This window comes from Camelina sativa, chromosome 14 (assembly GCF_030686135.1).
Source record: "Camelina sativa cultivar CO46 ecotype springtype chromosome 14, ASM3068613v1".
Classification (NCBI taxonomy): Eukaryota; Viridiplantae; Streptophyta; class Magnoliopsida; order Brassicales; family Brassicaceae; genus Camelina; species Camelina sativa.
This window is the reverse complement of record NC_141893.1, coordinates 14,662,402-14,688,093: the sequence shown is the minus strand read 5'-3', so window position 1 is coordinate 14,688,093 and position 25,692 is coordinate 14,662,402. Positions and strand designations below refer to the sequence as shown.

Genomic DNA, 25,692 nt, shown 5'->3' with positions numbered 1-25,692 from the left:
TAGAAAGTACCATGTATAATGTGCTGCTAGTGGAGAAGAATCTTTTCCTTTGTAACGGTTCTTTATTTTTGTCCAACTCTGACTCTTATTTTAGTCGACCTTAAAATTCAAGATTTCAGTATTATACGTTCTCCTTTATTGGGCAAGTAAAGATTGTGTGTTTAGCTGTTGACAACCCAGTTTGCCAACAAAGCTAATTTAAAGACACTAATCATCTTTTTATTTTTATTTTATTTTATTAATGAGCTGCAGTTTCCTTATGAATGAGCTTCGTATAAATACAGTGTAATCAAAATGTGTCCATGTAAATCAGATTATTTAGGTGATCTGAAAATTAGTCTCTAAATTTCTAAATTAACTTGTTAATATTGCTGTAAGTTCGACTTCTCCGGACTGGAACAACAAATCATGAACTTATCTCTAATTTAAGAATACCACAAATAAGCTTCTCTAAAGGTCATTTGTTTTGTTTTGCTGATAATGAAAATGCGCTTACAATTAGACAGATCACTAATTGAATATTCTACTACATTAGAGATATTATCAATAATCTTGGTCCAAGACATACCCTTTGACGCGAATAAAATATTTCCAAATCTCCACCTATATTCCTATATTCATTTACGACGTCGCAATGATTATATGATGACATTTATAGTGCACCGCCGCAACTGATTCTATCTACTTTCATAATATATAGTTATATACTCATAATATCAATTAGATTGACAAAACACAAAGAAGTAGGGCTAAACAATTGAAATAATTGAAGCAATTTGCAAAGAGGTTTGCGGAACAATAACAGAGAGGTAGTTGAAGTCAAACCGTTTACAGCTAAGCTAATTCACCCCGCCAAATCAGCCGCAACTAAAGGAGGAGACAGAGACAGAGAGAAACAGACCAAATTATAGAATGAGACAGAGCACAAAAAGATCACAGAGCTCTACAAACAAAATCGAGTTGAGTCACATTTTGGATCAGACCCACCAAACCAGACACAAGAGAGAGAGAGGGAGCAGTAGCACGACGATACTCATTACATAGAGAGAGAATCTTGTCTTTTTAACCGAGACAGTCTGTTTAAAAAACAAAGGGGTAAGAGAATCCTCGCACGAAAAGATCCTTTTCCTCATCAATGATAAACCAAGAGGAATACAAATTTAGGTGATACATGTTATCGATACGCTATGTCCAACGTGTTTGATGTCCTTTAAACTGATCAGTGCCGCTTGTTTAATCTCATCTCTGGCGTCTCTGGAGAATCCGAATACAAACCAGTTGCCCTGTCGAAAAAAGAATTTTATTACAAATTCATTACAAAGGTTTGGCAAAAATTCTCTACGGCGTGAAGCACTCAGTTCTTTAATCTAAACTTTGAGTACTTTGGAATAACTTCAGCTAGTTTTCAGTGCCAAAGTAGCATACAATCCTGTTCAGTCCGTTAAGTTAGATTATGTAGAAATAACAAGATAGTTGAAAAGCTTATGTACCTATCATAACACAAGTACGCATCACCAATTTGTCCTGCAACCTTGTTTCGTACTTTCCTCACACATATCTGAACATACAACAAACAGTTAGGAACTTAACACAATTAGAAGGCAATATATTGATATACATTACAGATGAAGATGAAGGGATTGGTACCCACTTGCACTAGATCAAGAGGTCCAGCTTTTTCATCGCGGTTTCTGTGAATTACTATACCATTGTCACATTTGTTTATAAAATGTGCGCTGCCACTAATATCGTAAAGGTTCGGTGCACTGCCATCCCATTGTTGCAACTGTTTTGGATGAGCGACAAACCAGACATGGCAGGAGTGGTGTTGGGAAAAGCGTTTGATCTTTGTAAGCATCTGGCTAACATACTCTGTCTCCGTCCTATCAAAACAAATATAATTCTATCATGTTTCAGAAAGGAAAGAATGTAAAACCAATTGAAGTGAAAACATTTTCATCACTCACTGGCGTGTAGTACGTTGATGGTCGAGCTCATTGTAAGGATCTATAACAAGTCCTCGAATCCCATAACGAAGAACAGCCGCTTTTGCACGTTCCAGAACCCATTCAATATTTGGAAGTGAATCCATCTCACATCTGATTAGTCATGAGAACCCAAACACCAAAATATTACCATATCATGTCCAAGTTATGCAACTTCCACGTCTTTAGGTAGTTATTTGTACCAGCGGAGTGTCGAGTTCAATTAAAGCTGGATATTTTACCTTATGAGAGAGAAGGTGTCATTCAACCACTCTTTCCCTTCCTCCAACTCCTCAACGTTCATCCGTTGGACAGCTCTTCCATAACTGTTGAGAAAAAAGGAGAAACATACACACCACTTTCAAGAAAGAACAAAGTCAAGTACAAGTTCAGACATTACAAGAGCAGCAGTTCTTGGCTTCAATCAGATTATGTGGGTCTTTTCAAAGAAAAGAGGCTTACTTTGCATCAAAGAATGGTTTCTGTACATGTTTTTCCAAAAGTTTCCTGCCATGATCTCGTACCTGGAAGCAGCGCGAACAAGAACAATCAGGTAAAGCTACTATAAAGCAGTTTTCCCATTCAAGGAAAAGGTCAGAAACACACCTTATTCTCCATTGAACAGAGAGCAAATTTCCAGCCAACACTATGATTAAGATTGCATAACAGAGCATCAATCCATTCACTCTTTCCAGAATTAGGAACCCCTGTAACAACAGTCAACTCTCCTGGCACAACCTGATCAAGAGCAAATTTAATATATAACATTAGTTGATGAGCCTACAACAATATCAAATAAATAACATGACTTCAAAGCTTACACTATAGAAGTTGTCCAAAGTTTTCCACCCCGTTGAAACACCATACTCGTATCCATGTGTTCGATGATAGAATGCATCAATTTCATCAAAGAAATCTTTGAAAGCGAATAATCCTTGAATAGGGTATGGCTCAGCATTTAGAATAGCTTCCTTGACTAAATGAGGTCCCTCAGACATTAGCAGCTACGAAAATCATCCAGGTAAGGAATCATTGTGGTCATTTAAACCAAAGTAGCCACAAAGGCAAATTCATAAAATTTACATAAATCTATCTGACCTCGTTTGCATCTTTAAAATGTTCCTCCTCATTTTTCTTCGGCCATATGACACGCCAACATCTTTCTTTCCCCAAACGCCGTGCAAGTTCTTCCCCCAGAGCTTGACCAGGTCCATCTCCATCAGTAGCAATAACAATTCGAGACGCCTACGAATAAAAAAAACTTAAGATTAGCATTCAAACAGTCACACATAAAACTAAATAATCAGTTATCACATACCTTTTTTAGATAGTCATTGCAATTCCATAGGAACTTATACTTCGTGTCCTAACTTCACAGAACAGTAAAATGCTTAAGGAATCAAATAAGAGAGAATGTTTAAAAGAGATGTAAAGTATGAAACCTAGAAGACCAGGCAAACCTTTTCAGGTGGGGTTTCTTTTGAAGAAACCGACGCTGGAGCTCCATCAGGAACCGACACGCAATTGCGAAAACCAGCCTCTTCCATTGCAAGTTTATCTATTTCCCCTTCAACCTAAAGTTTAATTTTGCCCAAAAAATTAAATACTGCTCTTCAGTTCACAGTTCATATGATCATTAAAGGAGATAACTGCATACATACTATAATGATTTCAGATGCTTTTTCTATGTCATCAAGCCCATAAAAGATCCTCCGTGTATCCCTTTCCTGAAAGAAAGTCAAAGAAAAAAGCATGTAAGAGAACAGTCGTAATCAGCAAGCTCAAGAGAGTTTTTCATGTATGCTATTGAGAAGGGAATTTGTCTGACGTGAACCTGAAAGAACTTCTTAGTTAGATACCGGTACTTGCAACTCACAAGCTCCCCTCTTTGCCAATACGTAAAAGCAATCACAATCTGCCGCATCAAATTTAGCAGGAAATTAGAGGTACGAAACAACAGATTCAGACACACAAGACCAGAACCAAGCATGCTCCATAAGATAAGAATGTAACAGCTCCTTTAAAATCCTAAGACAGAAATAAATCTTGAAAAATAACCATTCAGAAGAATACTCGTAAGGTACCTGATCACCTATTCTTTTCTGCATAACCCGATTTCTCTCAAGCGTTTTCCCTGAAATCGCTCTTGCAGCGAAATACTCCTGAATCTGAAGCATAACCAAGAATACAATAATAAAATCAAACTCATATAACAACAAGGAAACGAAGAGTTCAGTAGACACAGAAGAAAGAATAAGAATAAGCATGTCAAAAGAGGCATGTAAAAGAAGACAAGCACCTCATCACAGAGAGGTTCGAGCTCTAAACTCTCCACCGTAACTTTTTTTTCAACCTTCTCTTTTGGCTCAGCAAATGGCAACCTACCATCCGCCTGCAAACAGGAATGAGGATAAGTTAAAAAATAATCAATTATTACTTTATAAAATGTTGGTCGTACTTATATACTTAACCATCGCAGCTCACCTTTACTCCCCCTTTTAACCCACATTTCCCCCGAAAGCAGTTCCATGTAGCTGACGATCTACAAAGTCATGATTAACTACAGTCTCATGCAAAGCAAGTTCAAAACCCAAAAACTTATTTTATGAGATATCAAGATAGCATACCCATCCGAGGCAATGAAAAGTGACAAGCTTTTCTCTAAAGAGTCTCCACCTCCACACTGATGTACCCACAACAACAGTCGACAATCTAAATTAGCCTTTTTTTCAAATACTCAACAAGAATCCAACAAGAAAGAGCAAACATCTATGAAAGGCAACATTCACATAGTACTCAATTTATGACTAATAAAATAGGGATATGAGAAAGACTCTAAAAGGGATACCGTTGGACATATCAAGCCACTATATTGTCCTGGAGGACAGTTTTGAGCATCAATTCCTTGTTCCGCCAATTTACGCCTCAAAGTAACTAATTTAGATGAAACACCCCTCTTGTCTGCTTCTTCTTCAGGATCAACTACAAAGCAGAAAAATGCTGGGATTATTAGAGCTTGTTGTATTGTATTGCAAGCAGCTAATAAACTAAATTGCATACACATGGAAACACAAGAGGACTCAATTACAAGAAGCATGAAACTGCAAAAGGGGAGCAATAAGAACAGAACCAGAATCCTATACGGCTTAAAATGAAACCTCAAATGTCCATAATTCCAAAGACATACAGAAATCGGAAGAGAGCAACACATACCAGGAGTTGGGACTCTGGAGATTGAAGTGTAAGATGATAAACCATTGGTCCTTTGGTGAAAAGGGCTGTTTTTGGACACGGGTCTCGAGGCCAAAACCGGACGAATTCGTCTAGAGACGGAAGAGAGTTGCCTACCAGGAGAATAAGAAGGAGAAGGCGAAGAAGAAGAAGAAGAGGATACGGCAAAAGAAGGAAGAAGGCAAAACTCGAGGAATTGCTTGGAACCCATGAGTACAGACATCGAGCAAGAGAGTTTCCGCAGGTGGGCTTGTGGTAGACGAAGCAAAAATCGCATCTCGAAGTATTGATTGAGTGAAAAAAAATCTTCAGCTATTCATAGTGGTTGCCTCAAGGGTTTTAGGGGTTCTTCTTCTGCTTCTTTCCCTCCTCTGTCTCTGTGTCATATGGAGGAGGTAGAAGAAGAGAAGAAGAAGATTTTGATTTCTGCTCTCTTTTGATGTAAATGGGCTTTCTATTAAAAAGGCCCATTAATTGTTACTTCAAGCCTGTTGCATTTATTTCGACCCATTTTAATGAAAAAAAAAAGACTTGGCGACAAAGTCAAAGCGAGTGTGACACGTGGAAAAAGGGAGCGCGTGTTAAAGTTTGGGCCTGGCCCATGTGTAATTAGTGGGGTTATAGATACTTGGCGGCAAAGTCAAAGAGGCAGCAACGTGGAACTTACCAATCTCAACTTTAGCCGCTAAAAACGTAGCTCGCGCTTTTACCGAGTCAATCGCACCACCGGAAAATATAAAAAACGCTAAAATAATACGATAAATATATCTCAATTTACTTTTCTTAATTGCTTTAGAGATCACAATAATAAATTAGTATCATTTATTAAAAAAAAAATTATCGTCGGAAACACAAATTAATTCAGTGAAGATAGACTAATTGGTGACATGCTAAAGCATAAAATGAGATTTCAATTTTGGTAGAACAACTGAGTTGCGCAAGACCACATCGTATTTTGGGTTTTGGCTTGAGTTGTTTTTTCTTTTCTTTTAAGTAATGGGTTGATAAAATGAAGAGATTTGTTCATCCATCGAATTAGTCCGGCTAGACCCAATATTGCCAAAGTGAATAAAAGCCTAAAAAGTCAATCATTTTCTCTCTTTTACTAGACATCTATTTAGTGATTTTCACTATATAAAATTAACATAACCAACAGCTTATTTTTCACTAGTTTTAGAAGATAAAAATAGCACTATATACAAAATATAACATTTAAATGTTGCTGAACGAATTAATTTTAAAATATGTTTTTGTGAATTTAAGCTATTATATATAAGTTATGAGAATGAACCAAATGTGTTTTGTGGTGTATGCTTTCGTAGAAAGTTGTTTGAACGAATTTTAAATTGTATGAGCTGAGTAGACTGGTTGGTAAGATAGGCTTCAAAGTTTCGAGTTTATATAACTAGGGCCGCAAGTGTAATTACAGCGGTTACTCCTAAATCCTACAATATAATAATTTCTTGAATTGAGTGTTTAAGAAAACAATTTAGAAAAAAAAACAAGGCCTAATACTAAGGAGGTGGTTACGCTAATTCTAAACCCACTATAACCCCTCCTTAATCTTCGCCAAAACCTTAACTTCTCTCTCTCTCATTTATATATTTCCGTGACGGTTAAGTCAGTGTAGTTACAAACTAATTACAACCTCAAGTCTTACTTCACTTCAAGAAAACAAAAGACAGAATCTTTGATCCTCTCATATCATATATCTTCTCTTGTCCCTTTCCTTTGTTTTCTGCGTTTACTACACTAAGCTTAATTAGTTAAAGCTAATTAAGTCTTCTTAATTACTCATTTATCCAAAACTTCCCCATCAGTAACTGCTCCTGATTGCTTCACATTCTTTATTTGCTAAAACACCATATTCATCATCCCTTTCGTCTCTAATGGATTGCTTAAGCTACTTCTCCCCCACCTCAGATATAATCCAGCTTCAGGATTGTTTTGTCCCTGAAACAGATACCTTCTTCTTTCAAGCACAGCCGCAACATCAACTGCATCAGCCATTGCATCTCGAAGAAGCTCTTTCACCGCCTCTCTGCGAGTTCAGTCACTTTTACGAGCCGTTTCTTCCTCCACAAGACATCTTTCTCCCTAGTCCTAAAACCGAAGTCTTCAACGAGTCACAGGACTTAGATGCCTTCTTCCCCACGCCAAAACACCAAAAGCTCATTAACTCCAGCTTCCATTTCAACACTAACGAACCTTTGTTTCCGCCTAATCCTAATATCTTGGATTCCTACATCACCGAGACTTCAAACTTTTCCGAGTTTCTTGTTCCTGACTTCTCTCCGGCATTCAAAGTGGGGTGGAGTGACAAAGGTGATACCAAGAAACCGGAGCTTTCTGCTCAGAGCATCGCAGCAAGAAAGAGGAGAAGAAGAATCACAGAGAAGACTCATGAGCTCGGAAAACTAATCCCTGGAAGCCAGAAACACAACACTGCCGAAATGTTCCACGCCGCAGCTAAATATGTCAAGTTCTTGCAGGCTCAAATTGAGATTCTTCAACTAAACCAGACCAATATGCAGGTATAAAGATAAACCATGAATCCAAATTAATCTCCACCGAATCTATCAATTTTATAACTTATGCAACATTTGTTATAATTTTGCAGACTCGGGAGAGTTCAAAGGTGGGAAGAGAAATGCAGTTTTTGCTTGCTTCTCAAGAAATTCAAGAATAGCTATCGACAGAAGAAGTGTGTGTGGTTCCAAGGGAAATGGTTCAAGTCCTAAAAGCCAAAGAATGCATCTTGAGAAACCCTAGGATTTCTCGAGACCTAAATAAGTTGTTGTGAACAGATCTGATGAACTAGCTTCGAGATTTTATCCAGAGGCTCGAATGTCCAAATTCTTAACTTGCCTGGTTGTGTCTGTTTCTAATTTGTTTCTTGAAGTAGTTTCTACATTAGCGGTAGAGCTTAACCATTGGTTAATTGTCGTCCTCTTAACTAATGTAAATCCGTTTGCTTTTATCCAAAAGTGTTATGTTATATCAAATCCACAAAGACTTTACTGTGACTCACACATCATATCACTCATCCCTCTTGATTTTGATATGTGAAAAAAATTAACGGTTTGAAACCAAATTTTACAGTTTTGGTCTTTACGGACTAAGATGTCCAGCTTTTATAGTTTTGGTGTTTTAGTGTACCAGCGGGGAAACAACTATATAACTTCTCGATTATAATCTAAATTTCATATTTAAACAAACAAAAATTACTATATACCATTGTCAGTTATCACATTGGTTTATAGAATGTGCGCTGCCACTAATATCTATCTTAAAGGTTCGGTGTACTGCCGTCCCATTGTTAAAGAAATGAAGTGCATGACTTCAACTCTTACACCCCGTTGAAAACACCGTACTTTTGTCCATGTATTCTATGATTAGAAGGCATCATGTCTCTTCAAATCCTTCTATGGAATAGGGTATGGCTCAGCATTTAGAACAGCTTCCTTGAGTACATGAGGTCCCATATACATAAGCACCTGATAAAACAAATCATCCAAGAAAAAAACTCATTGTTTGGTCATTTAAACAAAAGTAACCACGAAAAGCAATTTCATAAAATATAATCTGACCTCGTTTGCATCTTTGAAATGTTTATCCTCATCACTTTTCTTCGGCCACTTGACACGCCAACATCTTTCTTTCCTCAAACGCCGCGCAAGTTCTTCGGCCAGACAGTGACCAGCTACATCTCCATCAGTAGCAATAACAATCCGAGACGCCTACGAATAGAGAAATCATTTGAGATGTATGTATATACCAATAATATCACATCAAACCAGAAAAAACAAAATTATCACAAACCTTTTTCAAACAGTCATTGCAATTCCATAGATACTTAAAGCTCTTGTCCTAGCATCACAGAAACAGTAAAATGATTAAGGAACCAAATAAGAGAGAATGGAAAGAAAAGAAAAAAAAAGAATGAAACTTAGAACAAGACCAAGGCAAACCTTGGATTCAGGTGGGACTGGCTTTGAAGAAACAGAATCTGGAGCTCCATCAGGAACAGAGACACAATTGAGAAAACCAGCCTCTTCCATTGCAAGTTTATCTGGTTCCCCTTCAACCTATATAATATTCAAAATTTCACAGTTAAGTTCGTCGATCGATCATATGATCATCATGTATATATATATAAAGGAGATAAATCGTACGGCAGAAAAGACATACTATAATGATTTCAGATGCTTGTTCTATGTCATTAACCCCATACAAGATCCTCCGTGCTGCCCGTGTTTTCCTTTCCTGAAGTAAAGTCAAAAAAGTAAAAAAAGAAAGCATGTGAGAGTTGTTCATATGCATGTAATGCTATTGCTAGCTAATATATTAAGAGAAAAGAATTTGTGTGACGTGAACCTGACTGAACTTCCTAGTTAGATACCACCGGTACTTGCAAGTCACAAGCTCCTCTCTTTCCCAATACGTATAAGCAATCACAATCTGCCAACGTAGCAAGAAATTAGAGGTAAGAAAGAAAGTAAATATATAATAACAGAGTACGCCCTAGCTAGACACACACGTTACGGGACCAGAACCAATCATATATGCTCCTTAAGACAAAAATCTAACTAATTGCAATGAGTGCCAAGTCAATCTAACGACCTTTGGGAAGAATAAGATCGTAAGGGTACGTACGTACCTCACCACCTATGATTTTCTGCATAACCCGATTTCTCTCGAGTGTTTTCTCTGAAATCGACCTTCCAGCGAAATACTCTTTAACCTGAAGCATATTGAAGAAATTAATCAAAACTCATATTATTATAACTACAAAATAAATGAAGAATTCTCAAAAGAAGACAACAAACCTCATCACAGAGCGGTTTTAGGTCTAAACTCTCCACCGTAACTTTTTCTTCAACCTTGGCAATTGGATCGGCAGATACCAATTAACCGAGTCAATCGCAAGAAGTAAACAAAACCCCCCCGGCAAATTCGCAAAACATGAAAACAATTTCTTTAATTAGGAGGAGGCAACAGAAGAATACGGCAAAAAAGAAAGTAGTTGAAGCTCTCTGATAACGAAAGCGTACCTGATGAACTCATAGTTTTAGAATGTGAATTTGAGATTAGGTGTTCTTAATAGTTTTAGATCTTCAATTTGGTGATGGGAGGAGATGCAGAGAATTTCAGTATCTCTGTTTAGGGTTGCTTTGGGAAACTATACACCTGTATTTATATGACAATATTTCCTTTTTATTTTGTTCTTTGTGTCCTCATCAAATTGGTAATTATTAATCAAGGAATTTTAGAGAGTTTTATGGAATTTAGGAAATTTTAGATGTTTGTGAGATTTAAGTGAGTTTTTTTTAAAATAATTTGGTGAAATTGTAGATTTTTTTTTTATTTTAAGAAGAAGGAAAAGTTACTTTGTGATTAATTTAGTGAGATTAAAGGAAAAATTTTGGGTGCTTATGGAAGAGATTTATAGAACATTAATAATAATAATAATAATAATTTGGGTTTACTCCTAATAAGAGAAGGAAAGCTTTAAATGTTTACTTGCACTAATCATGTTTATCCACATCTTCTAGTATCCATAAATCAAAACTGTGGAAATCAGCAAAAGGGTGTCTTGCAATGGAAGCTAATTTGCTTTTCTGTTCTATATATCCATATTGATTCACTCTCCCAACACACAACCCTCTCATGTCTAACATCAAAACACACAATCATTGGATTCTTATCTCCATGAAAATTCTCCTCCTCAAATGTTATAACCTCGTGCACTAGAAAATCATGTTGCTCTGTCTAATGTTTTGAACTGATCATCAACAGGAACGTATCCCAAAGGATGTGCGTAGCCCTGGTAAGTAAGTGAATTTCCCCGTGATAGAGTTACATACAATGAACGGATTACCTGCCGCAATCCCAATGAAGCCATGGAGTTCTTCTTGGAGTTCTTGTTCCTGGAAGTTTTGGTGATTGAAAAGTGATTGAGAAGTCTTGTGTTTTTGCCCAGCTTAATTCCTATCTTCTTGGAGTTCTTGTTCCTGCAGCAAGCGTACCTGTGAAAAAACCAAAAATCCATTTCCACTGTTGGAGTTTGAATTGGTTGTTAAACAAGTCGTTGAGTCTGAGTCTTAAGAAGTTTAGTAGTGAAGTCGTGAGCTTAGTAGTGGAGTCGTGAAGATTGAGTTAGTGGAGTCTGTTTCCTATTTTCTAGCTTGCTATCGTTGTTATTTGCTTCATATAAGGCTATTTAAGCAATCGTTGTTAACTTAATGAAGTATCACTTTCAGTTTAGTTTTCACATTTGGTATCAGAGCATTGTGAAAGAGAGTAGTTGCGTGAGAGAGTGATTTAGAGAAAAGAGAAAGAAAAAAGAGAGAAAGAAAACAGAGAGATGTTGACATCATCCGAGAAGTTTGTGCAGCCGGCGATTCCCAGATTTGATGGTTACTATGATTTCTGGTCGATGACGATGGAGAACTTTCTCAGGAGCAGAGAACTATGGAGTCTGGTGGAGGATGGAATCCCGATGGCAAGCGTTGGAACAACACCAACTCGTGAAGCACAGAGAAAAGTGGTTGATGAGGCCAAGCTGAAGGATTTGAAGGTCAAGAACTTTCTGTTTCAAGCCATCGATAGGGAAATCCTGGAAACAATTCTTGACAAGAGCACCTCTAGAGCGATTTGGGAGTCAATGAGAAAGAAGTATCAAGGGTCCACCAAGGTTAGGAGAGCACAACTTCAGGCCTTAAGAAAGGACTTTGAGCTTTTTTCCATGAAAGAGGGAGAAAAAGTTGATAGTTTTCTCGGAAGAACACTAACGGTGGTGAACAAGATGAAAAGCAATGGAGAGATCATGGAGCAGAGTACCATTGTGAGCAAGATACTCAAATCTCTAATCCCAAAATTCAACTATGTGGTTTGCTCAATTGAGGAGTCAAATGATTTGGGCACATTGAGTGTTGATGAACTGCACGAGAGTTTGTTGGTTCATGAAGGACGAATCTGGGGAAAACATGAAGAAGAGCAGGCCTGAAAGTCTCCTATGACGAGAGGACCGGAAGAGGTCGTGGAGGTATCAGGGGAGGTCGTGGCAGAGGACGCGGAAGAGCTTTCATGAATAAGGCATTGGTGGAGTGCTTTAAATGTCATAAGCTTGGACATTTTCAGTATGAATGTCCAGAATGGGAGAAAAAGGTGAATTACGCAGAGCTAGAAGCAGATGAAGAGGTGTTACTAATGGCTTATGTGGAGTCGAACAAAACCAATCGTGAAGACGTGTGGTTCCTTGATTCAGGTTGCAGCAACCACATGACGGGGAACAAGGAGTGGTTTTGCAACCTCGAAAGTGATCTTAACAAAACTGTGAAGCTTGGGAATGACATGACGCTGTCGGTGGTGGCAAAAGGGAGCGTAAGAGTGCAAGTTAATGGCTTTACTCAGATTATATCTGATGTCTATTATGTACCTGAGCTTAGAAATAACCTTCTAAGCATGGGCCAACTTCAAGAAAAGGGTTTGGCAATTCTCATTCAAGATGGAGCCTGCAAAGTATACCATCCCGATAAAGGAATAATTATGCAGACAAGCATGAGTGGAAATAGGATGTTCTACCTTCTCGTAGCCAAAGCAACAAAGAACTCCATGTGTCTGCAAGTTGAGGAGGTAATGGAGAAAGAGGCTCACTTATGGTATTATAGGTTTGGGCATCTTAATCATGATGGTATCAAGATGCTTACTCATAAGAACATGGTGGTTGGTCTCCCTCCCTCGAAGACTACTAAGGAGAAATGTCAAACCTGCATTGTTGGGAAGCAACATCGAAGTACACTGCCAAAGAAGAGTCTCTGGAGAGCGTCAAAACCATTTCAGCTCATACACTCAGACATTTGCGGTCCTATCACACCAGCCTCAGACAGTGATAAGCGGTATATTCTAAGTTTTATTGATGTTTTCTCACGTAAAACTTGGATTTACTTCTTACTTGAGAAATCAGAAGCGTTTACGGTGTTTAAGAATTTTAAAGTCAGTGTGGAGAAAGAGATTGGAGCAGTTGTGGCTGGTTTGAGAACTGATCGTTGTGGATAGTTCAATTTGATTGAATTTGCAGGTTTTTGTAAGACACAAGGCATGAATAGACAGTTAACTGCTGCCTACATGCCTCAACAAAACGGTGTAGAGGAGAGGAAGAACAGAACAATCATGAATGCAATACGCTCATTGTTGAGTGAGAGAGAAGTTTCGAAACAGTTCAAGTCAGAAGCTGTAAGGTGGAGTGTACACATCCAAAATCACAGTCCAACTGCTGCACTCGATGACATAACTCCGGAGGAAGCATGGAGTGGGACAAAACCACGAGTAGACTATTTCCGAGTTTTTGGATGCATTGCACATGTACATGTGCCAGATCAGAGACGGAGCAAACTGGATGACAAGAGTAAGAAATGTGTCTTTCTGGGAGTTAGTGATGAGTCAAAGGCATGGAAATTGTATGATCCGGTTACTAAGAAGATTATGGTGAGTAAATATGTTATCTTTGAGGAAGAAAAAGGCTGGGAGTGGAATATATCTCAAGAGGAGGCTACAAAAGACACTTTAGAGTGTGAAGATGAAACAGATCAACAAGAAGAAGAAGTGAATGGAGTTGATAGAGCTAGTCCAATTGCTGCATCACCAGTTGCACAAGCCAGTCTGCAGCCAACTCCACAACCAACTGTTCGAGCCAGTATGCGGGAGAGAAGAACACCAACCTGTCTAGCAGATTATGAAGTCGGAGGCAGTGCAATTGATGCAGAAGAAGAAGACCTGGAAGCCTAAATGATGATGTTGAAGGCTGCAGAGGATGATACGATTCGGTTTGAAGATGCTGACAAACAGAAAATTTGGAGAGAAGCAATGATGACCGAGATAGAATCGATCAAAAAAAAATCAGACTTGGGAGCTCATGGTGTTACCTGTAGGGGTGAAACTAGTTGGGGTTAAGTGGGTTTACAAAACCAAGCTGAATGAATATGGAGAGGTAGAGAAGTATAAAGCCAGATTGGTGGCTAAAGGCTATGCACAGAGCTATGGTATTGACTACACAGAGGTGTTTGCACCATTGGCAAGGTTAGATACGATTCGAACAATTCTGGCAGTAGCAGCTAATTCAGGTTGGGAAGTGTTCCAACTTGATGTAAAGAGTGCATTTTTACATGGTGAACTCAAAGAAGAGGTGTATGTCAACCAGCCTAAAGGATTCATCAAAGAGGGAGAAGAATGAAAAGTTTACAAGTTGAAAAAGGCGTTGTACGGTCTCAAACAAGCACCACGAGCTTAGTACAACGGGATTGAAGCCTATTTCTTGCGAGAAAACTTTGAGAGATGTCCAAGTGAGCACACGTTGTTCACAAAATCAAAGGAGGGTAAGTTCATAATCGTTAGTCTTTACGTTGATGATTTGATCTTTACTGGGAACGATAGAGGGTTTTGTGATGAGTTTAAGACCTCTAAGATGCTGGAATTTGAGATGTCTGACTTGGGGAAAATGAAGCACTTCCTTGGAGTGGAGGTGAAACAGTGTGAAGATGGTATTTTCATATGCTAGAGAAGTACTGATACTATGGAGGACAGTAATTATGTGAAGAACCCAATTGTACCAGGAACGAAGCTTCATAAGGACCAAGGTGGTGAGAGAGTCGATGAAACCTTGTACAAGCAACTCGTCGGCAGTCTCATGTATCTTACGGTAACAAGGCCAGATTTGATGTTTGCAGTTTGCTTGATCAGCAGATTCATGGCCAGTCCGAGAGTTTCTCATTGGCTTGCAGCAAAAAGGATTCTGCGTTACTTGAAAGGAACTACAGAGTTGGGAATGTTTTACAAAAGAGGAGAAGGTATCATGAAGCTTGTGGGATACACCGACAGTGACAATGCAGGGGATCTAGATGATCGGAAAAGCACTTCGGGTTTTGTGTTCATGTTGGCATTGGGAGCAGTCTCTTGGTTATCAAAGAAACAATCTGTGTTGGCGCTTTCCACTACCGAGGCTGAGTACATAGCTGTTGCGGCATGTGTTTGTCAGTGTGTTTGGCTTCGGAGGGTGCTTGAGAAAGTTGGTTTTGCAGAAGATGAGGAGACTGTGATTATGTGTGATTACAGTTCTACAATTCAGTTGTCTAAGCATCCAGTCTTTCACGGGAAAAGCAAACACATTGATGTGAGGTTTCATTATCCCAGAGAGCTGGTAAACGATGGAGTTGTTAAGCTTCTCCACTGTCCAACAAAAGATCAGGTTGCAGACATCTTTACAAAACCGTTGAAGCTGGAACAGTTCGAAAAGTTACGTGCATTGCTTGGAATGGTCAACATGTCTGAAGTAAGCTGAATTGTGGAGAATTAGCTTAAGGGAGGGTATGTTGGAGTTTGAATTGGTTGTTGAACAAGTCGTTGAGTCCGAGTCTTAAGGAGTTTAGTAGTGAAGTCGTGAGCTTAGTAGTGGAGTCGTGAAGATTGAGTTAGTGGAGTCTGTTTCCTATTTTCTAGCTTGCTATCGTTGTTATTTGCTTCCTGTAAGGCTATTTAAGCCATCGTTGTTAACTTAATGAAGTATCACTTTCAGTTTAGTTTTCACATCCACGAGATGAAAATTTCTGTCCTTGAGTTTGCACAGTCAGTTCTCTGCTTACATGATGCAAACAACACAAATGTCAAACCCGAAACCAAACATCCAATTTATCATACTCATCCGCGAGATTCTTAGATTCTCCTTCATTTATTTGAAATATAGCTTCGTAATTGTCTTCAGGATTCCTTCTGCTTAGAATTCAATTAATATTTCTGCTTGCTTTATATGGGCCTCATCAACAAGCGTTCAGGGGTGGAATCGATAGACATGATTTTGTTCATCATAGATTTGTATAGAGTACATTTATTGGCTCTCCATCATAAGAGGTACTAAGACCCCTCTATCCCAAGGTACAATAGTTTTCACTTATTCACATATCAAACTGTTTTCTAGAGATGTACTTATGGATCATTTCTCGATGGACATTTTGATCTGTTTCAATCTTTATGGTTTAGGAATGGGATTAAAAAAAGGAAGAACTCATAGCAAGATGGTGTGTTGGGAACAAACTGTCCGATCTGACACCCAAACTCAAACTTCACTTGCAAATTCCAAACCAAAAAGCCAATTCAGTTCTGGTTCATACTTCACCCTCAATGAGTTTGAGAAATATCCTCTGCATTTTTCAGAGACTCATAGATAGACTCTATTGGAGATAAGAAATAGACGCCATCTGTGAAAGATATAAAGTGTGATTTAAATTAATTAGTTCTGGTGGTCCCAAATTTGGGTCTATTGACATACTATAGTATCTCATTACTAGATTGACACAAAATTTATGTAGAAAGATCAAAAACCCAAATTTTTATTTTAGTTAAGTTTTATTTTTAGAAAAATGAAATCTGAAATATATATAAAAAAAAAGAAATTTTGAAATATATATATATATATAATTTATAAAAATATAATAAAAATATAATATATAAAAATATGATCTTTAAAAGTATGTTTTATAGAAAAACATAATGTATAAAAATATTATTTTAAAAAATATTTATAAAAAAATATAATGTGTAAAATGTGATTTAAAAATATGATTCTCTTCAATTTCAAGAAAAAGAATATGATTTAGAAAAATATGATGTATAATATGATTTATAAAAAATATAATGTATAACATAAAGGGTGTATTAAACGAAATAAGAATATGTTCATCAAAAATAACATATAAACTTTAGAAAATGATAGATTGTCCAAAATTTACAAGTCATTCTCTTTCAACTAGAAAAATACATTATAATGGAAATGTCGACTTGTCAATCTGTACTCTTCCTACTTCGAGTGTTTATACCATGAGCGGTTTCCAGATGAAAAAACTTCTTTGTGTCCAATGAGTTCATTATCCCTGATCACCTTCACGGTCGATATATAACGCCATTATGCAAAGGGCTAATTGCGAATTTTTCTATTTTGTTTGTTGGTCCTGAAGCCTATCCTGTAAGATATAATGGAAAAAGATAATGCATAAAAATCAAGAAAGTAAAAATGGAAATGATCTTAATTATTTTTTGTTAACCTATTTTTCAGTAAATTGAAGAAATAACTAAAAGACATTTATAAAATTTGAAAACTATCATTGTTGTAGTCTCATAGTTAGAAATTTATCAACACAAATAACTAAATACATTTTCATTGAAAAATGGTCTAATATATCATTTTTGTAAATTTGTAATAAAATTAAAAATCAAATATCTTTGATAATGAAGTAACAGATTGCAAAAAAAGAAGAAGATATAATTTAATTTTACTGAGAAGAAAACAAATTCAAGAAAAGTTCATACAAAGTGTGATAAATAGGGAAATACTAGAGAGGAAACATATCGTGAGCACAAAAACAATTTTTTGAAAACTATATAAGTACTTAAAGTTACAATATATTTATAAATTTCTTCAATATTAATCATGCCAGAAAATATAAAGATTTCAGAAACCTTTATTTTCAAAAAATTATACTTTTTATAAATAAGAAACTATTTTCCTAAAAGTAAATAATAATAGATAGTTGGCAATAAAATGTAAAGACTATTCTTTTCCCCCTCTGGTCAAATCAAAACAATTTATTTAGGAAACAAAGAGTTGTGATGAAGTTTTCTTTCTATCAATCAGACTAGATGGACGATTTGACTTGACCTAGAGTCACTATTTCCATTATATTCTCAAAATCCCATATCAAAATTGTTAGTACTCATTACCTTTTTTTCTTCTTTATTCTGTTATTTTTATTTATTAATCTCCAAAATGTTTCTTAAAATTATTGGCTGACAAAAAATAATACTATATACTTTGGTGGCCACGACTTAGTACATTGACATATGCTAGTATAGCTATTAAGGCACTTTATCTATCCTTAATTCAAATTAGTTTTGGAAATGACAATTCGACAACTAACTGCTACAGTGCTACCACTATTTTTCTTCATTTTTGTTACGAAGTTAGAACGTAAAGTCACTAAATACCCTATATTACTCTTGTAAATATCGGTAAATACAAAAATTTGCTACATGGATTTCAATTTTAGAAAATTGGTACGAGAAAAAAGACAAAGATGGAATTAAAGTTGACATACACACATCAGTTAGATCGATCGCGTAAATAACGCGGGACAACATATTGATAAAGGCTGCTCTGAGTCTCTGACACTCTCATGGATCATTTCATATAATTCAGTTATAATTAAATAGTGTATATATATATATATATGTATGATTTAAAATTAATACGCGTATGTGAAACGTGCTGTTGTGATTGCTTCTTCTTTTTTTTTCCCCACTTTATTTAACCAAACAACATAAGAGAAGAGTAGAACATTTGAATCCAAATGACACGGGAGAAATAACAGATCCATGACATTTCTCATGTCAAACCTATCCAATAACGTAACTCATATGAATTACCAAACAAAAATTGAGGGATAATGAATCTGATCATGTACTTTGCATACATGAAATATACTATGATATATATACGAAAATAATTTAACAATGAAAAGATCTGTGAGTTACATATTATTCATTCAAAAAATAATTCTCAATCTAATAGTTACATACTAATGGTAAAAATTTCAGAAAAGAGGAATTATGTCCTTTGTAGTTTGTATATTCATGTAAGAAAATAATTGGTGATTGTAATTTGATGGATTTACAAAAACACTGTAATGATAACATGTTGCGAAATTTTACAGCATGTTTGTAAAACCATCATAAAAAATATTTTTATACTTGTATTTTCAAATATTATATATTTTCTTCTATAAAACAATTTTTGCTGCAAGAAATCATAAAAACAAAAAAATACATCAATGAAGAATGATGTATAATTGAAAAAAAAATCATAAAACAAACAAAATTCTGCGACATGTTATTAACCGTTGATATCTTAAAAATAAACAGTGTGCATACAGAGGTGTGACAGTTTCAGCAAAGTATATATAAGAATAATATCATAAAACGACGAATTAAAGACAACATTTGTATGTATATTAATTAAGCTCTTGGCCTTTTCGGAATATAATATAATTAGAATGGGATTCTAAATTAAATTCCCCATTAAGAAAGCCGTGAAACTAGGGCTTTTCTCCCTGCCTTTCAAGATCGCCCACATGCATTGTCTGATTGAGAAATTATTCTTACATATTTTACATATATAGATCCAAAAAATTCATCACCCCCAAACTCCAATTAATATTAGGCTCGTCTCGTACATATATAGCAACATCCTAAAAAAAACACATCATAAAGAAGATACTGTATTCTGTATAATGTGGGATCTTATTATGAACATAAAAAAAAAACTAAACACAATGACGACCTGACAATAAATTTCAAAAGGTTATAAAATGAATTTAGTAGAAGATTGGTAACGCAATTAATCATAAAAACTGACCATTTAAAAAAAAAAATTATATAAACTTATAGAATATAAAGTGAACTAAAATTGGTTGTTGAAATAAGTAATCCCTCTAATCCTCTATAGTCCACCTGGAATCATATTACATGGTCTAGGCTTTGCCATATGATGTTTGGACCTACAGTCTTGAACCTCTTAACCATTAAAAAAAAAACAAATAATAAATAAATTTATAGCAGATGATTTAAAGTTTTAGATTTATTTAAAATTTGATCTTATAATCAAGATAATTCGATATATATGCCTAGCTTGGTAGCTTTGGTATGGGTTATTGGATGCGTTTGGTGATTGAACTGTAGATGAACGAACTTATTCACTTTGTGTCCCATCCACAATATATTCCTTAGCCCCACTTCTCCTGCTCCCATCCCAGCAGCAAAACTTACATAACATATTAACTATAACAATTAATCCATTAATTGCATGTAGCTCAAACGATTTGTTAAAGAATTTTTGGTCAAATTTTCTTCTCTGATATTGTCGAGAAATAAATAAAGCATGTCTTTTCACATAAAAAAAATGAAGAAAAATACTGCCCTTTGTTTTTCAATTCTTTTTTTTTTAACTATACAAGAGGGATCCGCCGGAAACGAAAAACAAAAAACAAATAAATGTAGAACAAATGACGATAAATACTGTTCACGGTCTGTCAAGTAAGCAGCTCATTAGCCCACACCTGACCAGACACTACGATCGTCATTTTCACAAGCTCAACTTGATTAAAAATAATTTGTTTATCTGTAATTAACACTATCTATAACGACCTTGACTCTTGGTCGTCGTTATTATTATTATTATTACTGTTATCCCCCGACCAACCAAAGAAATCGCTGATCCCATCAGACGCCATCTTTTTATCTTTCCCATCGCCGGCACAGCCTTGAGAAAGCAACATGCTTAGAGAATCTCCTTCTAACTCTTCAAGATCTGCGAAGAAATCATCTGGCTGGTTCTGATGATCATGAAGCTCCGGTCTATATGGAGCAATATCGTCATCGTCTTCTACATTTTCCAACTCCATATCATCTCCCCGTTCATCTTTTACTGAGGAGACTGAGACGGGAGGAGGAGGAGGAGGAGGAGTGGCGGAGGAAGGTAAGTAGGTGGTGTTTTGGGAGCCAATGGATGTGGCCACTGCGTTTGCGTTTGCCGTTGGTGATTTGGAGGAATTAGGGTTAGTGGAGGAAGAGGAGGAGCGTGTGGAGCCAGCGAGAGCGTTGCGTTGGATGGGCCAAGGATGGTTATGTTCCGAGGTATATGTAATCACCAACATGTTTGGATCGGTTCGGCTCCTTTCGACTTGCTTTCTTGCTGAACAACCTTTTGAGCTGCTGCATCTATAGTAACCCCTGAAAGCAACAATCACAATTGATTAACCATAGATATTAGCCAAATCATTACATATAACAAAATACATTGGTGTTATGAAATATATAGTCATCATGATGATTATCATTCTATTGGCTACAGAGTGATAAAACTGCAAAATGAAATTATAAAAAAAAACGATATAATTGCAACTTTCTTTTGCTTTTGTTATTAAGTTTCAAAAAAGTTAAATTATGACTGAACTTTAACCGTAACTTAACATAGTTCGTACAATCGTACGTATAAGTAAACAAAGGTTATTTTCATGGGTGAGTAATATACATATGGACCAAACAAAGGTTATTTTCATTAGTGTCTAATACACTAATGGACTCATTATCAAGAGGCGAGTTGTTGCAACATACGAATATTCGTAACAACTTGAGCCAAGAAAAATGTGGTGGTGAAAGAAAGTTTAATTTAGTCTTTGATATATAAATATTTATTATCATATATGAATATTTTGGTATCATGAGTTAGAGTAGTACCTCGGAAAAGGAGAGCCTTTGATGGGTTTTTGACCGTACTTACGCCAAGCCCATAGATCAGACGGAACCACTTCTCCACTTGATCGGCTGTTCATCGCAGCCGGCGCTGGTATGCAGACCACCTTCTTTGCTTGACTCTTCCTGCAACCAAGTATATACAAACATACTTACACACGTGTGGTTTTTGATCTAATATACAACACACACACGTACGTGTGTATATATACATGTAAGTTATGAAAGCTAAGTTTGGTAGTGGGACATTATTATCAGTTGGGTTTGAGACATGATGCAACGCAGTTATATGTTCTTTTAATTGTGACAGTTCATAGATTCTCCTGCATGTGTCTTCAACCTCAACCCTCCTTCCTCTTATGAATCTAAACAATTAAATATATACTGTCTTTATATACAGAAAAATTCATGATTATCATGATATTAATCATGATAAAAGACAAAAAAAAACCCTAAAACACTCAATAATGGGAATTATGATATACATACACAAAGGGAATCGTATTTTTCATTCTATTATTGGCATATGCATGCATTTGACTTTTTCCGAATGTTAATAAAGATTGATTGTTTCCTATAAACCTAGCTACCTAGTGGCCTATAACCCTAATTTACTTTACTCTATATGGTATCATCAAAATAATGCAAATTGAATGCCAATTATTTTATACAGATAATAACTTTAAAAACCATCTTCGGAATAAATCAATATATCGTTTAGAAAGCTAACATTTAATGAATCATTTGATACAAGATCAAGAATAATAAATAAACTAAAATTTGTACCTTCTTTTAAGGCCTAGATTCCGAGGGGAAGATATCTGAATCTGCGAGGAGAACGTGTTGCCATCGACCAATAGACAGTTTCTAGGACTGTTTGTGTCTACGTTGATGATCCCTCTCGGTGAGGCGGCTGCTGCGGCGGCGACAGCGTGAGCCGACATGGCCGGAGAATTACACGGAGAGGAATCGTGGATGATGTTACTATGCGAGATCCGGATTCTTGGGAAGATACTGCATTGACTCTTTATATGATCTTCCTCGAATACCTTAGGAACCAAGAAACCGTTATTATTGGTGTTATTATTATCTCCTACGGTGGAGAAATAGCTGGAGTTTGTGACGGCGTTGAGTTCTTGAAGGAGTGGATCGTTCATGCTCACAAATGGATCTCCAAAGGGATTTATATGAAGATCCGATGACGGCGATGGTGGTGGATGCGTGAGAGGAAGAGGCCAGATGTTCTGAGGAGGAGTTTCCGGCGACAACACGTGGCCTCCGATTCCTCGCACGACGTCGGTTAAGTCTCCTTGGAAGCTATCCATGTCAAGAAGCTCAGAGACGCTGCACATAATCTATATATGACGATGATGAGTGTATATATCTTGCTGTATTACTGTATATATACAAGCTATATAGAGGAAAGAATCTGATCGAGAATCAAGATAATATGATTATAACAAATCCAAGGGAGAGATAGAGAAAGAAGAGATTATGTTTCTAGTATCGTAGTTGTGAGTGTTTTTTTGGGAAAATTTCTTGAGAAAAGATTGAGGAGAAGAAGGAAGGTAGATGAGAGACGCTGACTTTTCGTGATGAGATGAAGAACAGCTTCTTTCCCTTCTACATGTTGGTGAGAGAGAGAGAGACAGATATCATAGTAACCAATATAATATTATAACGAGATATTAATATATAAAGTATGGACGGAAATATAAGTTAAAGTAAGTGAGATACTCTATTTATTCATCATATATAGATAATCGGATCAATGGCCAAGTCTTGTTGTACTTTTTAGTTTAGATTATCTTTTTTGAGTTTACTTGAGTTTGTGAAGTTCTAATATAATATTAGTTCTTGATTACTCGGCGCAAATAATTCGTTAGAATAGAGGTACAACTTTATAATTGATATAAATTAAAACATTTTTTTTTGTTTGTCTGCCCGCAAGAAGAATAAAAGAGATTCATATTATTGTGAGAGAAAAATAGCACATTGTTTTTTTAAATACCATTTCAAGTTTTACTAATCTTTGATTTAATTATTAATGGAATTCAAATAAAAAGACCTCTCATTATCTATCATTTTAGATTATGATTTCTTGTCTTGACATAGTTCCATGACTAGATCACTCCAAAATGAACTTGATTATGAAATTGATAAGACGAGAATCATCATACGAGTAGACATATATATATATATATATATATATATTAATTACGTATTGTATGTACGGGTACACTTGCGATCGTAAAGAGAAGTGATGAGTGATCAACGGCGAAGAAAAGAGATACAACCGCATTTCTCGGAATACGTTTCTTTGTTAACCAATTAGAATCGGCCACGCAAACATTATGGCTATCATTTCTTTGTGCTGAATAGTTAAATATGTTTGAAACAGATACAAAAATGTTACGTATAAAATAATGAGATTTGTGCTAGATCTAAGATCTAGAGACTTGTATGACAGATCTGTATGTGTGATGCTTAACAGAGAGATGAAAGGATAGTGAAGAAACGACACAAGAGATTTGTTAACAGGGTTCGAATAACCTACATCCCCGGAACCAAGTCCAGAATCATTCACTAGAATTAGAACGCAAAAGTCACATTTGCCAATAGTATCTAGCACACACTTGTGCCTACCACTCTAATCTACATGAACTAAAGGAACCACCACTCTTTGCTTTTTCCGACGAGTGTGAACCTCTACAAAAACCACCAGCAGATTCTCTATCTTACTGGTGGGACAACACCGCACACAACATGTGTGCTTCTCTCAATTTTAGGTCTAGGGTGCGTAAGCTTCTTCTTACTACCACCTCTTCCTTTTATACCTCTTAGAGTTCTCCACAAACCCTAGGTTCCACAAGCTTCTTCCTCTTGAATTTTGGGTAAAAGCTTGTTCTCTTTTTGTCAACTTGACCCATGCTTTTGTTTCTGACACACCTAACACAAGTATGCTTTTCTGACATAGTCGTTCCACTGTTTGCTGCAACTTGAAGCTTTTTCGCTCTGTTTCACTACACAACCTCTTCACGAGGTTTACCCTGTTTCCAGCTCTGTTGCACTACACATCCACCAAACATGTCTGCTCTGTTTCCACCTTTGTTGTACTTCAGGTTTACTCAACTGCTATATATCTTTGCTCTGTTATAGTTGCTCATTTCTTTCTGCTCTGATGTGCTTTCAGGTTCCTCAACTGATTAAGAATATCTTGGCTGAGTTCTCACTTCTTGGATCTTCACAATAAGACTCCAAGGTTCAGCATGTCACTTCATTCCATGTGACTTCACATTGAGCTGTCTTGGCTGTGGTAGATTCTCTGATTCTCTATCTGAGGAGTCATTTCGTCTGTGTTTGTAGTTGGTTACACATATTCCATTTTGTTTATTGCTTCTATGTCTGAACATGCGTTTGTATCAGGTTTGCTCATTGTTTCTTGATCATCTCTCTTGAGTCTTATAACCAGTAACAACACCAATATATCTTCAATCTCTCCCTTTGTTACTGAGTTATAGAACGTTATAGAACTCAAGCTTTCTCTATTCTGGCACTTGATGATCTTCAAGCTTTCATGTTGTAACTGAGACTTTGGCATCTTCATTACCTTGAAAGGATTATGTCATTGATCTTCTCTTATCTGTTTCACTAGTTGCTCCTTTACGCTTTGTTGTCAGTCTTACAATTTTGTCAACACAATGTATCTTCAATCTCTCCCTTGTTGACTGAGTTGTAGGACTGACAAACGTTGATGATCTGCAACCTCTACATATCATGTTCTTGTTTCTATTGGCACATCTGTTTCAAACAACTTCAATCTCGGTCAACACACAAATCAATCTCTCCCTTGCTGACTGAGTTGAAGGACTCTAGCTCTCCCTTAATCATAACCCATTAAGATCCTGATCTTGACTTGATCACATCTTCAGTGAATATCAAACACCTACAAGTGTTGTCTGCAACCATGACATAGCATAGCAACAACAACAACTAGCATATGGGAGTAAATCAGAGAGTCTCCCTTTATAGCTCAGTTTGATATTCCACTCCATACAATGAAACCAACTCATCATCATCAAACCTTGGATTTTGAATGTAACGTCATCTTCTGCATTTA

At 36.4% G+C, this 25,692-nt stretch overlaps 4 protein-coding genes and 2 pseudogenes across 5 annotated transcripts; 3 read left to right on the top strand and 3 right to left on the bottom strand.

The window, feature by feature from the left end:
- Nucleotides 1-888: 888 nt before the first annotated feature.
- Nucleotides 889-5,659, bottom strand: LOC104741673 (primase-helicase Twinkle, chloroplastic/mitochondrial). Its single transcript, XM_010462573.3, has 19 exons — nucleotides 5,199-5,659; nucleotides 4,834-4,967; nucleotides 4,613-4,668; nucleotides 4,470-4,527; nucleotides 4,285-4,377; nucleotides 4,070-4,153; nucleotides 3,820-3,900; nucleotides 3,647-3,712; nucleotides 3,446-3,559; nucleotides 3,304-3,351; nucleotides 3,084-3,230; nucleotides 2,807-2,989; nucleotides 2,592-2,723; nucleotides 2,448-2,509; nucleotides 2,228-2,311; nucleotides 1,968-2,099; nucleotides 1,652-1,883; nucleotides 1,491-1,558; nucleotides 889-1,283 (listed from the first exon to the last, which is right to left on the bottom strand). The coding sequence occupies exons 1-19, from the start codon at nucleotides 5,491-5,493 to the stop codon at nucleotides 1,220-1,222; spliced, it is 2,133 nt and encodes a 710-aa protein (XP_010460875.1). The 5' UTR covers nucleotides 5,494-5,659; the 3' UTR covers nucleotides 889-1,219.
- Nucleotides 5,660-6,979: 1,320 nt separating this feature from the next.
- Nucleotides 6,980-8,170, top strand: LOC104743654 (transcription factor bHLH52-like; annotated as a pseudogene).
- A 212-nt stretch (nucleotides 8,171-8,382) lies between these two features.
- Nucleotides 8,383-10,463, bottom strand: LOC104743653 (primase homolog protein). Its single transcript, XM_010464707.2, has 9 exons — nucleotides 10,271-10,463; nucleotides 10,046-10,099; nucleotides 9,877-9,960; nucleotides 9,594-9,677; nucleotides 9,408-9,482; nucleotides 9,188-9,304; nucleotides 9,039-9,086; nucleotides 8,807-8,956; nucleotides 8,383-8,713 (listed from the first exon to the last, which is right to left on the bottom strand). Exons 3-9 carry the CDS (start codon nucleotides 9,898-9,900, stop codon nucleotides 8,642-8,644), a joined length of 570 nt encoding a protein of 189 aa, XP_010463009.2. The 5' UTR covers nucleotides 9,901-9,960; nucleotides 10,046-10,099; nucleotides 10,271-10,463; the 3' UTR covers nucleotides 8,383-8,641.
- Nucleotides 10,464-11,583: 1,120 nt separating this feature from the next.
- Nucleotides 11,584-12,225, top strand: LOC147928222 (uncharacterized). The gene has a single exon (XM_087486064.1). It carries the CDS (start codon nucleotides 11,584-11,586, stop codon nucleotides 12,223-12,225), a length of 642 nt encoding a protein of 213 aa, XP_087342190.1.
- Nucleotides 12,226-14,790: 2,565 nt separating this feature from the next.
- On the top strand, nucleotides 14,791-15,555 carry LOC147928221 (secreted RxLR effector protein 161 pseudogene; annotated as a pseudogene).
- Nucleotides 15,556-20,221: 4,666 nt separating this feature from the next.
- LOC104741672 (putative WRKY transcription factor 14) lies at nucleotides 20,222-23,738 on the bottom strand. 2 transcript variants are annotated; one of them, XM_010462572.2, is made up of 3 exons: nucleotides 22,359-23,738; nucleotides 21,558-21,698; nucleotides 20,222-21,050 (listed from the first exon to the last, which is right to left on the bottom strand). In XM_010462572.2, exons 1-3 carry the CDS (start codon nucleotides 22,922-22,924, stop codon nucleotides 20,456-20,458), a joined length of 1,302 nt encoding a protein of 433 aa, XP_010460874.1. In that variant the 5' UTR covers nucleotides 22,925-23,738; the 3' UTR covers nucleotides 20,222-20,455. The 2 variants fall into 2 exon arrangements, with proteins under 2 accessions (XP_010460874.1, XP_087339218.1); XM_087483092.1 differs by having other exon boundaries at nucleotides 21,558-21,937; nucleotides 22,359-23,231.
- Nucleotides 23,739-25,692: the final 1,954 nt, after the last annotated feature.